Here is a 14355-nt window from a genome sequence, read left to right on the forward strand (position 1 = left end):
CTTGTCTCAAACCTCACGTGGATTCCTACTCCCCCGGTCTGTCTTTTTGTCTGTCTGTGACCTAACAGAGATTCCCCTGATCCCTTGTTTCTTTCCAATGCCAGAAACCATGCAAAATATTCCACTCTCAGTTTGTGTCAGACTGGAGCTGACTCTCGAGTGACTGTGTCTCAAACTACCAGGTCTCTAAATATTTTCGGTCTGAGATCCAAAATTGCTCCCTTTGCCATGTGTGACAGGGTTAAAGAAAACAAACTGAGGTCTCCACTGGTATAAAAAAAAAACCGGATCCAGCATCATTTGGTACTGATGACTACCCTGGACTTAAACCCTCACAGTTTCCCCTCCGGTTTCCTGATAAAGAATGTTTCCCAACCTCCATCAGTAGCCCTACAGTTCTGGTATTCTGCCTTTTCCCCTGACGTACGACTTGATACCCACTCCTTTTAAAGCTCAGTTTTAGGATGACGCAGGGCACAGGTAAAGTGTTACCAGATAACAAATAGAAACTGAGGGCCATTCCATGCCAGACTTTAGTTTTTAGCATTAGGTGTAAGAGCCAAGGGCTTTCTAAGGCTCCTGAAAATGACTCCAGTGTGTAACAACAATGAGCACAATCACTGTGGTCCGATGGGCCTCACACCAGCAGCATGGCATTACTGTGCTCGCCTCCCTACTGTTCTCCTTTTCTTTTCATCCTTCTCTCTTCTCTCCTCTGACTCAGCTGTTTTGTAGGAAACTCCGTCTCTTTGAAGAAGGGAAGAATCTTTCATTACTCGACAGCAGGGGGAGAGTAGGAGATGATAGGGAGAGAATAACTGCCCCATTGTCTTCACACACACCCCCTCCATCCACCAATGATAATTGTGTTGAGCTAATTACAGAGAGCTGCTACAACAGGTGTGGGACTCAGCACCTGGGTAAAGAGGTCTACTAAGTATGTACGTGTTTGAGTGTGTGGGACAAGGAAAAGGGATTGTGTGTATGACTGCACAACCCTGGGTGAAAGTGTGTATGACATTTTATCTGTGCCAGTTATTGAGATCACAGAAAACCTTGTGTGTGTCACATGCTTACTAAACCCTACATGTTACTTATGAGTACTCATACATTGGTCACCGTATTGTATGACAGACTACTGTATTATCACACAATCAGCCTGGACCTATACCAGTCTGAACTTCATCTGTGTTTAATTATAAACCTACAGGCTACATCTGTTTGACATTACTGGAAAGTTGAAATTAGCACACAAACAGTCTCACTCTCACTCATACACCACATTGAATTTCAAATGAGAGTGATTACAATCACTTAATTGATAAATGTGACCACAAGGAGCCTCCTCAAATGATTCATAATCTATAAGTGGTCTTTCTCAATGGCATGTTTTTTTGATGTCAGTACAGTAAGAAATTTGGAAGACTGAACTGAAGGGAACAGTGATGATGTAAGCAGGGGTCTCTCACGGGACTGATGTTTTCTCAGCTTTTTACCGTAAAGGACTTTATCCAAGAAGCTGACTGTAACAAAGGAAGCCGTTTGGCCCATTGCCAAGGGAGGAGCATAATAACTTGCGTTTTTTGACGTCATAGAGCTTTACTCTGAAAATAGATAAAGCAGTGAAATGTTTTCGAAAGATGTCTGGCTGACTAGACGGTAAAATTGACTGGATATTACAAATCTGTGCCGGTTCAAGTTTAAGGGAAGCTGTTACTCTGTTGATGATATCACCTGCCTGCTGTCTGTTCATGAGAGCCTATATGCTTAATGCTTTTATTGGGCTAAGAGATTGTACCACATAAGTTCAATGGGAAACCCTTCCAATCAGACCATTGAGTGTGTCACATCAACCAAAGGGAAATTAAATCCTCCTCTTTATGAAGGCTTGACCTTGCTCAAGGAAACCTTTGTGTTAGGTCGTCACAGTCTTATTTGCTTGCTTAGTCATGGCCCTTTGTACGGTAAAAGGCCACCATTAATACAGGAAATGAGAAGATGTCTTTGGAGCAGATTGTAATGTAAGTTGTATGATCACCCCCTTACTCAAGCAATTCTACCTGCACACTCATCATTTAACGTCAGAGGGGAATGAGTCCTGCAATGCCACCTTGTGGAATATTTCTTTGCTGTTGAAGTGGAGCCAAGCCCAAGAGGCCCTGCTGTGGGGAACAAGTTGTCAAAGATCAAACAGACACTGCAGGTCTTTCAAACGTCAGTGTTTTATTGGAAACGAGAAGTTAAAAAAACATACATGAAAGCCAATTCAAACAGTCACATAAAGCTTAACACTGTGTGACATAGACATGAGGCTTAACTTCCTGCTTTAAAAAAAACGTATAAAGACATACCAAAGCCAATACATTTCTCTTGGAAATATCTAAATGAATAAATGAATTGATATGGAAATGCCAAAAAATAACAACCAGACAACAAAATGCCAAAAGCATTTTGACTGCAGTTTGTTGTTTCAGGCACATTTTTTTTCTTTCACAAGATATCCTGAGTGATACAAATATGGGCTTCCTCAAAGTCGAGTCCTCTGATTGGCAGGGAGCTCATCCTGGTCGAGTCCCCACAAGTAGGTGCGGAGACGTGTCACTTCCTTTTGGAGCTCAGGACTTGGGATTGGCTGGGAGAGGTCAAGGCGGGGAGTCTCATTTGGCAAGATTAGAGGAGGATGGTCCAGGAAGCTCTCAAAGATATCTGAAACAATAAAGAACAAGAAAAGACAATTGTCTATGAAACATTCATTGATTTTTTTATTTTTTTAAGCTTGTAGCAAAGCTTCATCTGAAGCACGCACTGTATGTTGATAACTGTTTTACCTCCACAGAGCTCTGTTCCTGGCGGAGGGGCCCAGGATGCTGGTGGGGCTCTGGTTGGACCTAGCTTGTAATGGTTGAGCAAGTGATGCAACTGAGAAGGGCTTAACAAGACATGGTCCTCCTGTAGACTGGTCCAGGATGACTGAAAGACGAGACATAATTGATTTTTAAAAAAGTAGTCTATGTTTCTCTTCCTGAGTTTTGACTAAGAAAACACATTGTGGCTGTTTTACCTGGATTAGTCGAGTCTTGGGAATACACAGAAAGTTGACTGTGATCGACAATTTCTTCATAAACTCTGAGGCTATGTCACCTAATCCAGCCCCCTGTAGCCAGTCCAGGACCAGGTCCAAATTAGTACGGATCTGGACCGCTCTGGACCATGAAAACAGCCCATCTAAAAGAAAAAAAGGGGGTGGGCATGCAAGAGAACAAAAAAATGCCCATGATTATTTCAAAACATTCAAGGGTGTGCATCTACATCTAGATAACAGTTGTGCAGTGTGCGTCCTTGCTGACTGTTCGCTGTTTTAGACTGTATTCATGTATCTTTGCTGACACTTATTCTCACTGCTTTATTAAAAAAAGCCCCTTAGATCTACTTTTCTAAACTATGATTAAAAACTATTGCAGCATAAACTGCATCACTGATTAATGTCACTTTGACTTTACATTTTACACAAGGGCTGCTGATGAATGAATATTAAATCACCTCTCTCCAGCAGAGTATTAAGCAAGGAGGTGTTGGTGAAGAAGAAGAGGTAGCCAAAGGTTTGGGAGGTTAGCGGCGGGGACAAACATGCCTCCCGCGATAGCATCAGGGAACACCGATACACTTCCACCAGCCCGGCAACTGTAGGTGGTAAGGCAGACACGTCATCCACCTCTCCTTCCCCTCCTCTTTTCTCTTCTCCCTCTGCATCTCGAGCTCCATCCTTCTCCTTCTCTTCGCTGGAGAATGGGTTGGTGTCCAGAAGAGCTGGAAGGAGTGTGTAGAGGGTCTTTGTGGAGAGAAAGGATAAATACTAATCAGTATTTTAAAAAAAGACATTTAAAATAGGAGTATAGCTTGGATAATTGATAGGTAGTGGATGGATCATATTGAATGGATTGAGATGAAGAGGATATAGCACATGATGGGGAGAATACTATAGGCATATTGGTTCTAATAAAGTTTCAAATGTAGTCACTAGCCCCAGAAGATGGATCCTCCTGACTTACATTACCAAACAATCAGTAACTGCAAAATGAGATTAACATTTGTGGTTACGACTGATGTGTCTAAACTGCTTGTGGATGGACTTCCAGGATGTTTGGTTCACATTGAAGTCCATCTGAGGATAAATTCTAACAAGGTTTTTTCTCTAGAACTAGAATGAAACACTCTGAATGACCGCAATGCTAATGACTTCAATTAATGTCAGCTGGTCTTGTTGTTTAATGCCAACTTTAAGATATGAACATTATACCTGCTGAGCATGTTTTAACGGTTGTTTTATTTACAGAAAAGGGGAAAAGATTAGAGTGCTATTAGACTGCTTAGTGAATACAGTCAGTTTTCAACTGTGCTGTTGATGCACACTTGTCTCCAAGGATGCAAAGCTCAAAGGAAATTCAGGAGCTGCACACAGCTGGAAAAAATTAAAATAAATAGTTTGTGGTTGTGAGAAAGCTTCAGAAACATCTTGGAAAACAGCAAACAATGTAATAAGCCCTAAAAGGAAGACATTTTAATTTCTCTTTGAGAAGTTTAATTTGTGGTGGTTTTTGAAATTTGCATTTTGACTGTCATCTGGCGCCACTTATGTAAAAGGGTAAAGTGTGTATGTTTTTATGTATGGTAACTTGTAGACTATGACTGTAGGTAGATACTGTTGTATATATTGTCTGTAGTGTTTGTGGCACAATGTTTTTTTGTAATTTACCTTGGTGAGGTGATATACACACTGTTGGAAAGTGTGCATGATGACATCATCCAGCTGTGCTAGAGCTTCTGAGCAGGTGTCCATGTCCGCTGTTAAAAGTGGGTCTCCTGGAGCTTTAGAGAAAAAGTTATTCAGAGGAATTAAAAATTGTATACGCTTTAAATTCTATAAACTCCAAAAGTTCTGTGGTATCTCATGTAACACTCATATCATGTAAAGGAACAACTTAATTGAATTTCTCTCAAATCACTCTGATTTCCATCTAGAAATACCTCTTACCTTCAAACTCCCACTCTTTTTCCATTGCCTCAACTTTGACCTGGAAGAAGTTTAAGAGTTCTGTGGCATTTGACATCCAGAACATCAGCGGTCGAAGGTCAGATGATAGTTTATGGACATTTGGCGTGCTGATCTCACCTTCCTGCTCTGTGGAGCTGCAGACATTCATGTAATGGCAAAGTTATTTGAGCTGTAAAAGTTTTGTGAACATTCTCCTGTCAGTGTTGTGTTTATGCTTAACAGGGGAAATACACCATACTGTGATTAAAAATAGACTCACAGTATGGTGTATTTAAAAATAGAGTTTTTGGTTACACAACTATATTTGATCCACTTTTCCACATCAGTGTTATAATGCTTCCATCATACTACAAAAATGTACCAAAGACATAACAGAACAGGCACAAATGTATCATGAATCACTTAGCAGGCGATCTCTAAACAGAGGAAACATGACGTAGAACAAAAATGTTCTTACTTTTGCGTGGGATGCTTATCCCCAAATTCCTTAATGTTATCCTGTAAAGAGAGTTGGAGACAGAGGAGAAGAGAGACATCTCAGCTTAGTGTGGGGGAGGACAGGGGGGAGCAGAGTCTCACCCTGCAGCCAGGACAATTACAGCACATTTTCCAGCAGGAGGGCAGTGACATCAACTCATCCTCGCTCCTGTCCACAACCTAGCAGGCCACAATGAATGGCATATGTCTGTCTAGTTGTCTGGTTTTTCTGTTCGACTGAAGTTGCCATCAAAATCTGCTTATTTGATGTTTTACTGCCAAACTTATTCAATTGTGGTCATGGGCCTATTTTCATGGAAACGTACATGGTCCAAATGTTTCCTTGCTCCACAGATTGACCTTAATACTCAACCCGGTAAACTTTATTATAGTACGTGACGTGCCAAAGCATGTATTACTGTCTATGTTTAGTACAGCTGTTTTTAGCTAGGCGGGTTGGTTCATGCTGAAATACCTCAAATATATTGAATTTGTACAGTAGATGGATTGCGTTGCATAGTTCGCAGAGGATGAACATGGATGGCTTTGGTTTTCCCCATGTCTTTCTGCTAGCCCAAGTTAGCAGTGAAGTGTTTGATGTGTTGAGGTTGATATTGTGATGGTTTACCAGATTTTTCCGCCATTTATGTTGCCTATAGCTTGAATTGTATCCACTTTACCAAACTTATTTTCTTTAATTCTGAACCATCATCTATAAAACAATGTCAAAAACGTTGGTTTCATGACCAAGTACCTGCAAAGCCCGGGAATTTCTTTTAGCCTCAGTTATCAAATGTTTTTAATGATCACAAATTGAAGGCTTTCTCAAATATCCAAAGCTTTAATTGTCAAATATTAGTGTGCTCGAACTAGGTTGGTGAAAAATGGCGAACATTAGCTTAACATCAATATGTTAGCATGGTTATTCAAGCCATGACAGCACTGTTAGCATTTAGTTTAAAGCAGCACTGTGCCTCCGTTAAGGGTTTTCTTAGTATTTATTGGGTCGTCTTGTGAATGGTTAAAGATCTAACAGGAGAAAAATGACCGATGGGGAGACTTGACGGTAAATTACATGCAGCCAGCACTTGTCCTTGTATTTGTAGTGATCATTGTTGTCCAAGGTTACCAGACAGCCTATAGTATTCTTTATTTTATATTTACTCACCCAGACAATTTCTTTAATAAGATTTGCTGACTTGAGTAGTATTTGTGGTGTAAGAGCGGGGTCCAGGTGCTTGGAGGCATGATCAATCATGATTGACAGCAAGTACGCAGGAGCTAAAGGTCCACCGCAAGAGTCTGGAGAGGAATTTTTGGAGATGATCTCCTAAGAGAAAGTTGAAGTAGAAACATGATGTAAAGAAATGCTTCTATGACACCAGATAAATTAAAAGTTCTTCAGAGCTTGAAGCTTCTTTGACTGCCTGTCTCACCTGTAACAGGGAATCTGTATGACGGGGATGGAACTTCAGAACTGCCTCTGTAGATCCTAGGTAGGTCCTCAGTGCCTCCTGCCTGTCTACCAACCCTGAAGGGCAGCAGGTAGTGGAGACATCAGCCTGCCATGGCAGAGTCAATGCCAAAGGCGGAGCTGGAGTTACACGGGGGTCGCGGTACAGAAAAAGGAAATGGTTCCCCAAACCAATCACATCCCCTGGCTTTAGGACAGTTTCCCTGTAGAGGGCCACCCCATTGTGTGTGACTGCACCTCCTCTAAATGGCCGCATCAAAGCTACAAGACAATGAAATTACAACAAGGTAGACTTTAAAACGGGTGCTCCATGGATTTGGTATGACATGATTTAGTGACTGCTTTTGTACCTTGTCCAGTGGACGTTTCAGGGACAGCTGAGTTTCTCCTGACCAGTAAGTGTCTGGCCAAGAGGTCAGGAGCAGAGAGAAATGTGTCCACCTTCAGAGGCCTCTTTCCCTTCCTTTCTCTCTCTCTATCCTTCTCCTTCTCTCTCATTGTGGGCTTTCTTCCAAAAACATGCGTATGTCCCGCCATGATGTACAAAACAAAATCCTGGGAAGAACACAGAGTGGAGGGCAGAGCAAAGTCAGGGAGGTCTGTTATCTTGTAAGTATTACAGTTTACATCAGTCTTCCATCTTAGAGATGTTAAGTTGAACAGAGGGCGGCCGATAAGGAATGAAGTGTGTCACAGTTTGTGACAATGGAGACCTGTGTGAGGTCATTGTGTGAGATGAAGTGATGTACACAGAGGGGTTTGGTGCTATCGTTGGGTTAATTGTTGCGGCATTGTGATGCTCTGGGGCTGTTTTGTGCAGGAGGCTGAATGGGAGAGGCTTTTGGAGGGATGGAAACCCTGATGGTATGTGACGATTGCAAACATGCAGGTATGATGTCATATGCAGGGTGTGTGCACACATGGACATCCGCGCAATCCTCCACAACATGCCTGTTCGTTCACATATAGTATGTGCACATCAGAGTGTAAACACGTTTTCACAATGGAACCATGGTTGTGTGCACGTGTGTTTCCGGTTTTCTTTGTTTAAAATAGTATACACAGCGGTTGATGTTTATGACTGTTTGTGTCGCGATATCATCTGCCAGCATGTCTTGCCTTGCTCTGGTCGTAGCCCTGCAGCAACAGGAAATATGGTCGATCTGTGGGTGGAAGAATTAAACTTTGTGACATCACTTCCAGGTCACAGCTGGAGTAATCCCTCTCATCCTCCACTGGCTGGTTTGTCCATCCAACCTTTGCTTCAACTTTTGAAGCTCTAATCTGAAAAAGTTGTTCCAAACATGACAGTTAGAAAACAAAATATACATTTGATTCAGTTTTTCTCACCCTATGATCGTCTGTACCTCTCCTGGTTGTGGGTTGATCATGCTGACGATATTCTTCCTGTCCTGCACTGCTGCATTATTGTTTCCCAGACCGCGTTGGTCTTTACTGACATGGTTGCCTTGGCGACGCCTCAGACTCAGGTTCATGTCACTGATGCTCCTCCTGAGTTCTGTGTTTCTCCCTCGATGACCTCGCTCACTCTCCTCTGGTCCACCCCCTGATGACATCCTGCTCCGCCGCCAGCGCACACCTGTTGCCCAGACGATCAACAGTTGGTGTGAACCTATGTCATGTATAAATTGCTGACATACCTTCCTTTTGATTCCTAAATGTACCTTGATAGTTCTCTCCCTCCCTCTCACGTTCCTTCTCCCTCTCCATCTCTTCTCTCTCATACTCCTCTTTTCTTTGGATTTCAAAGCGCCGCTCAAATCCTTCCTTAGGTCGCCACATGTCCACTAACAACAGGGGACATTCCCATGGGGCAACACTTCTCCGGCACTCTGTCTGCCATTTGATAGCTCCATCTGGCTGCGGGATGGGCTTTCCAATGACATCACACAACAGGAAGTCCTCGGGGCTATGTTTCTGGAGAACTAGAAGGTAATGGAGGAAAGGGGGTTGAGGTGGGGGGGATAATTATTTTTCCATAAAACTGCAGTCTATTTTTTATATTAGGTCATTCTCAATTTGGTTAAGAAACTGTAAGCAAATAATCCCTGTAATAGGTCACAGCAGAGGTTAAATGAGAGAAAATCTCAAACCTGCGTCATCTGTCTCTTCTCTCTCTCTCTCAGTGTACCGAGTGATGACCTGGGCGATGAGCTGCCTTGCTGTAGAGTGAATGTTGGCCAGCAGGGAGCGATAGTTGGCCCCACTGGAGAGGGCATCCCCATAGATCTTGATCAGGCCGGGGGCAGAGGAAGAGGCAGGAGGGAGGTAATGATGGGAGGATGAAGCAGCTGAATGAGCCCAAACCTCTCTCTCCCTTTCCCCCACCGCCCGGTCCCGGTCGCTGTTGGAGCGCCCTCGCAGGAAGAGATGGGAAAGGCGCTTTGTGCGGGACTGGGGCCCAGCCGGCCGTGGCCTAAGGAAGGCTGGGGAAGGGGATGGGGATGGGGCAGGGGAAGCCAGTGAGGGGGTGGAGGTAGAAAGGGAAGAGGAAGGAGCAGAGGGGGCCTCGTGGAGAGAGGCTGCGTCAGAGCTGGTGGTTGACCTGGGAACAACAGAGGAGGAAAAGACAGATGGAGGAGAGAGGAAGGAGAAAGGAAGGGACCAGTCAGCTGTGAATTATGACTGACAAAACACATACAAACAACAAGGACTAAAATAAAACAAGGAAAGGATACAGGGTTGAAAGGATACTAATGACAGTGGAAGGAAGATAAGATACCATCAGTACATTAACTGTTCTTTAAACAATAAGTCTTATCAGTCACTGAATTCACCCTAAACTGGCATGCAATCTGCATTAACTGGGAACATACAGATGACATAGAATCAAAGCTCAAGTTTTAGAGATCTCCAGACTGACTTGACAGAGACAGCGCTTGGCCAGCGACCCCCCAGCTTGGCAAAGTGTTTCCTCGGTGAGTTGATCCAAAGACCCACAGGGAAATGGAGCTTTCTGAAGCGAGGACTGCCAGACCCCTCCATCTTATAGAGGGAAAGGAAGAAAACACGTAGATATAAGGAACAAAAGAGCCTTTCGTATTCATAAATTTGAAAAAAGGGAACATTTGACAGTAAACTATAATTGTTTTTCCTCTTATCTGCTTCATCTACCTCCACAATACAGCAAGGAACGTGTCAGCAATGTGAAGATCGAAACAATATAACAATAGCATGATGTCACCATCAAAATATATCAACAGGATGCTTACAGCAGGTTGTCAACATGATGAAAACAAGCAGGGGAGAAATTAAGTGGGAGGGAAAAAAACATTGGCCCCTGGAAATCAAGGCATGAATTTCCCATCTTTAAACAGGAAGCATCTTTTGGAGGACTCAGGTCCAGCTGTCGCACTGACAGGGAAATACCCTCTCCAATGGTCCCTGAATGTCCTATTACAGTGTTATCTTTGTATAAATTACCATCAAAGGTTAGAACATAATACTTACAAATGTCATACTTGTCAAATCAAACATGTAGGCCTTAAAAATATTGTTGTATTTCTCCAAAGTGCCGTATTTTGACGAATAATTCCTTATAAAAACGTAATATCTTTTTGTGTTTTGCTGCTCCTTCATGAAGCTGTGCATGAAATGATAGCTATAAGGCAGTGTTTTAAATGAGTGTCTTTTTCTTTATGTTGATGATGAAATGTGCGGATACCATAAATATATACACAGTATAAATATTTAAAACACTTACCCACAGTTGATTCTGAGCCTTCTAGTGTACGCTGATATGATTCTTCTGAAGCAAAGTGTAAATATGCAGTTCAAAGTAGCCTCATAACTTTGCGCGTTCCTTTTTCCGACGACAAAATTCCATTTTTTAATCCCAAATCTTGTCACAAATATATTCAAATGTCTCTAGTTCTTCACATCCATTAGTACAGTTTTTTGTCAACTAAAATATATTCGCTTCACTTAACCTACCAGCTATGCTCTCTCTCTCTCTCTCTCTCCCTCTCTCTCTCTCTCTCTCTCTACTTCTCTGCCTCTCTGGGTCTATAGATAGAGAAACAGGCCCATTGTTCTAAGTGACAGAATTTCCTTCCTTTGCAGTGGACAACACCTATATCCTGGCTGAGTGAGAGAGACAGGGAGAGATTGGTGGAGAGCAGAAAAGGTTGGATTTACACATACAACTTTTTTTTATACCTTATTAGGAATATAACACGAAGAACAACAATATTCATTCTGTATCTCTGGATTGAACAGAAATATGGTGCCACTGTTTAGAGTTTAAACACATCATAGAGGTCTCATAACTTCGACAGATTGACAAAAATTTTGCCATTTAGATATGAACCTGCATTGTGATTAAAATGTTGATGCCTTCCAAAACACAAATAGAGAGACCAGTTTCAAGTTTTGCTGAAAAGAGGATGAAGGAAACACATGCAGAGAGACAGGAAGCTAGAGGGAGCGACAGTGTCACCTGTGACCTTTGACCTCGTCTTCAACAGGAAAATTGTAATAGACAGAGAAAGACAGCTGTATGCCCTGAATCTGAATTTCAAGGCCAAATACATCAAGACAAACAAGTAACCCTTGACCCGTTTATACTAAAACATTGACTTATATTCAACAGAAGCTTCAGGTGCATGTGGAAAAGCTAAAAAGGAAATACAGGGCAACTGAGTGATGTAGTCACACATAAGAAAGGAAAAGATTGATTCTGGAGTTTTTAAAAAAGAATAATAACTGTTACCACTTTTGTCCAATATACTAATATCGTCTAGAAATAGCAATAATATTAAGTTAAATGTACATGACTACAGAATCATTTATTAGTGTACTGGGTCATATTGCTGTTGATTATTTTTAACGTGATGTTTGCGTGCTGCGCGAATACAGTATAGGATTATTAAAATATGCGTACTGCTGATAATAATTGTGCCCCCCCCATGCATTTCATATGCTCCCCCCTAAGACTAAGGTCTGGCAACGGGTCTAAAAGTAACTTTACTAAACGTGATATTAATAAACAATCTTGTCAGCCACATTAAAATGTGCCAGTTAACAGCCTCACTTAAAAGTAATAAATACTCGGTGCCACTAAGTTTCTTTAAAGATCATTGTTTTATTCTCTTCAGTTTTTTACACAATAATAGAAGGAGGCAGAGTGACACATATATTGAACTGGAATTAGACATACAATATAATAAATAATATATAGTAATTATATAATATATTAGTTAGACACAGGAAGTACACGTGACAGCAAATGACCCAGAATCCTTTGCAGCTTGGAGAGAAAGGACATCTTCCTGCGGTGAACCGAGGACACATCAGAAGCAACTCAAGGTTAGCTATACGTCTCTACTAAATGTTTGCTCTTTTTACGAAATTCACGTTATTTTCTCGTGTTTTATTGGTCCGAAATATTGTCTTTAAAACATTATATTTAGAAAAAAAATTTCTTTATGACAAAAGTATCGACTATTCTGAGATATTTATGTGTTATCACGTTAGCAGCGAGCTAGCCGCTAGCATTAGCTACTTCTCTGGAAACTTTGCTAACTTAGGTTGTGTTTGTTTTCATGTCTCAGTTCTTACATTTGTTTATAGAGACAAATCAGAGTTTAAAAGCAACCTTGGATTTGTCTATAGGGTTTCTAACTACAAAACAAAGTACATTAAAAAGCGTAAACAACGTAATGTATCTCTGATCCTATTTTTAGCATAGCTTAGCATTGAGTAAAGGTTACTCTAACTGTGTTATTTTATAAACGTAACTTTACAATAAATTAACTCAATCTCTGTTTTTGTTTCAGTGTCGTTGATATAACCTGAAGGTCGTAGAGATGGCTGAAAACATTGAGGAGAAGATTAAGTCATACAGGACTGCTCCCTTTGACGCCAGATTCCCCAACACCAACCAGACCCGCAACTGTTTCCAGAACTACCTGGGTGAGGACCCGGACCTGCATCTCATGCCTCACCTTTAAGACTGCTTACTGAACTGTTAGGAATCAGATTGGGTTTCCTTACCTTTTGTTGTGTTGACAGTGTTAACTAACATATTTGTTTCATTAACTTCAGGTCCTGAGGTTTTCATTTCACTAAACACATTTTTCATTTAAAACAGTCGCCAGTTAAATTCCTATTTTTTTTAGCATATTTTTTGTTGCTTACTTAAACAAAAACAACCTGTTCTATAAGCACAATCCAAACATATTCATGGTGCAAATTCATAATAAAATTAGAAAACATTACAGAACTGTAAAAAGTTGTCATTGTGTTGAATTTTAAATCATGTTGAACGTGACCTTTGTCGTATCAGTATGAAGTTGTTAGTTATTCATGATGTACAGACACCAGTGTATTATTCAGTATTTGATTGATCCATCCATGATGATATCTGAGAAGCGGTTGTTCCTTTCTGCCTCACACTGAAGCTTGAACATCTTGCTGATTAAAAAAAAAAAAAAAGATGCTGTGTATAAACACAGGCGGTACGCTTTAGGGGTCGAAACTGAACACTGATTGTCCTGGGATTTTTTTTGCTTACCTTGGATCTTGATCTTAATGTTTTTGTGTTTGGCTCTAGATTTCCACAGGTGTAACAAGGCCCTGTCGGCCAAAGACCAGGATGTGGCTCCCTGTGACTGGTACCAGAGGGTTTACAAGAGCCTCTGTCCCATGAGCTGGGTAAGTTTGTGTTAGGATTTGGTTCTGATAGTTTCCTTAATATGTTCACGTGATTGGCTTTAGATTTTTTTTTTTCCGTTTGCAGACTGCTATAATTTAACATTCTTTTAGATATGAATCTGCATGCAACAACCATTAAGACACATTTATCACTATTTATTTTATTGCTGCTTCTGTTATCAAACTTTTTTTTAATGAGAACATAGTCTCAACACTGTTGTATGTCCTGCATTTAAATCTAAGGGTTGCTCATCAAACCAAAACTTTTAACACATCGACTCCTAACATCGAGAACAAATGACACATAAGCATGAGCATATTGAAAGACAGGGCTAATGTTTTCTCTCATTTCTTAACAGGTTTCCAAATGGGACGAGCAGATAGAGAACGGAAGTTTCCCGGGAAAGATCTGAAATAATCGTCCGTAATAAATCAGGACTGTCCACTCTTGCACATTCTGTTACGTGCACCTGTACCTCTGTTGTGTGCCTAAGAACATCTTCAAACAGCTACTACATCATCATAGATGTTACTGGAATTAACTTAAAAACACGCACAACTTTTTAACCTTGATTTAAAGGTCAGAAATGTGCATCCCGTGTCTAATGTCAACATCTCCTGGTGGTAAATCAATAAATATACTTTGGGTTTCATTAAAAAGGTATTGTTGATGATA

The 14355-nt window shown here is 41.1% G+C and overlaps 2 protein-coding genes across 3 annotated transcripts; one reads left to right on the forward strand and one right to left on the reverse strand.

The window, feature by feature from the left end:
• Positions 1-2204: 2204 nt before the first annotated feature.
• rasip1 (Ras interacting protein 1) lies at positions 2205-11131 on the reverse strand. Its single transcript, XM_079343912.1, has 17 exons — positions 11013-11131; positions 10729-10978; positions 9889-10010; positions 9119-9570; positions 8690-8950; positions 8372-8604; positions 8124-8288; positions 7355-7559; positions 6967-7265; positions 6699-6860; positions 5511-5551; positions 5033-5187; positions 4754-4866; positions 3541-3829; positions 3062-3225; positions 2829-2970; positions 2205-2706 (listed from the first exon to the last, which is right to left on the reverse strand). Exons 3-17 carry the CDS (start codon positions 10008-10010, stop codon positions 2528-2530), a joined length of 2982 nt encoding a protein of 993 aa, XP_079200038.1. The 5' UTR covers positions 10729-10978; positions 11013-11131; the 3' UTR covers positions 2205-2527.
• Positions 11132-12228: 1097 nt separating this feature from the next.
• cox6b2 (cytochrome c oxidase subunit 6B2) lies at positions 12229-14355 on the forward strand. 2 transcript variants are annotated; one of them, XM_079343003.1, is made up of 4 exons: positions 12229-12332; positions 12803-12938; positions 13579-13679; positions 14039-14355. In XM_079343003.1, exons 2-4 carry the CDS (start codon positions 12833-12835, stop codon positions 14090-14092), a joined length of 261 nt encoding a protein of 86 aa, XP_079199129.1. In that variant the 5' UTR covers positions 12229-12332; positions 12803-12832; the 3' UTR covers positions 14093-14355. The 2 variants fall into 2 exon arrangements, with proteins under 2 accessions (XP_079199129.1, XP_079199130.1); XM_079343004.1 differs by lacking the exon at positions 12229-12332 and adding an exon at positions 12379-12402.

This window comes from Symphodus melops (genome assembly GCF_947650265.1).
Source record: "Symphodus melops genome assembly, chromosome: 5".
In the NCBI taxonomy this organism is placed as follows: domain Eukaryota; kingdom Metazoa; phylum Chordata; class Actinopteri; order Labriformes; family Labridae; genus Symphodus; species Symphodus melops.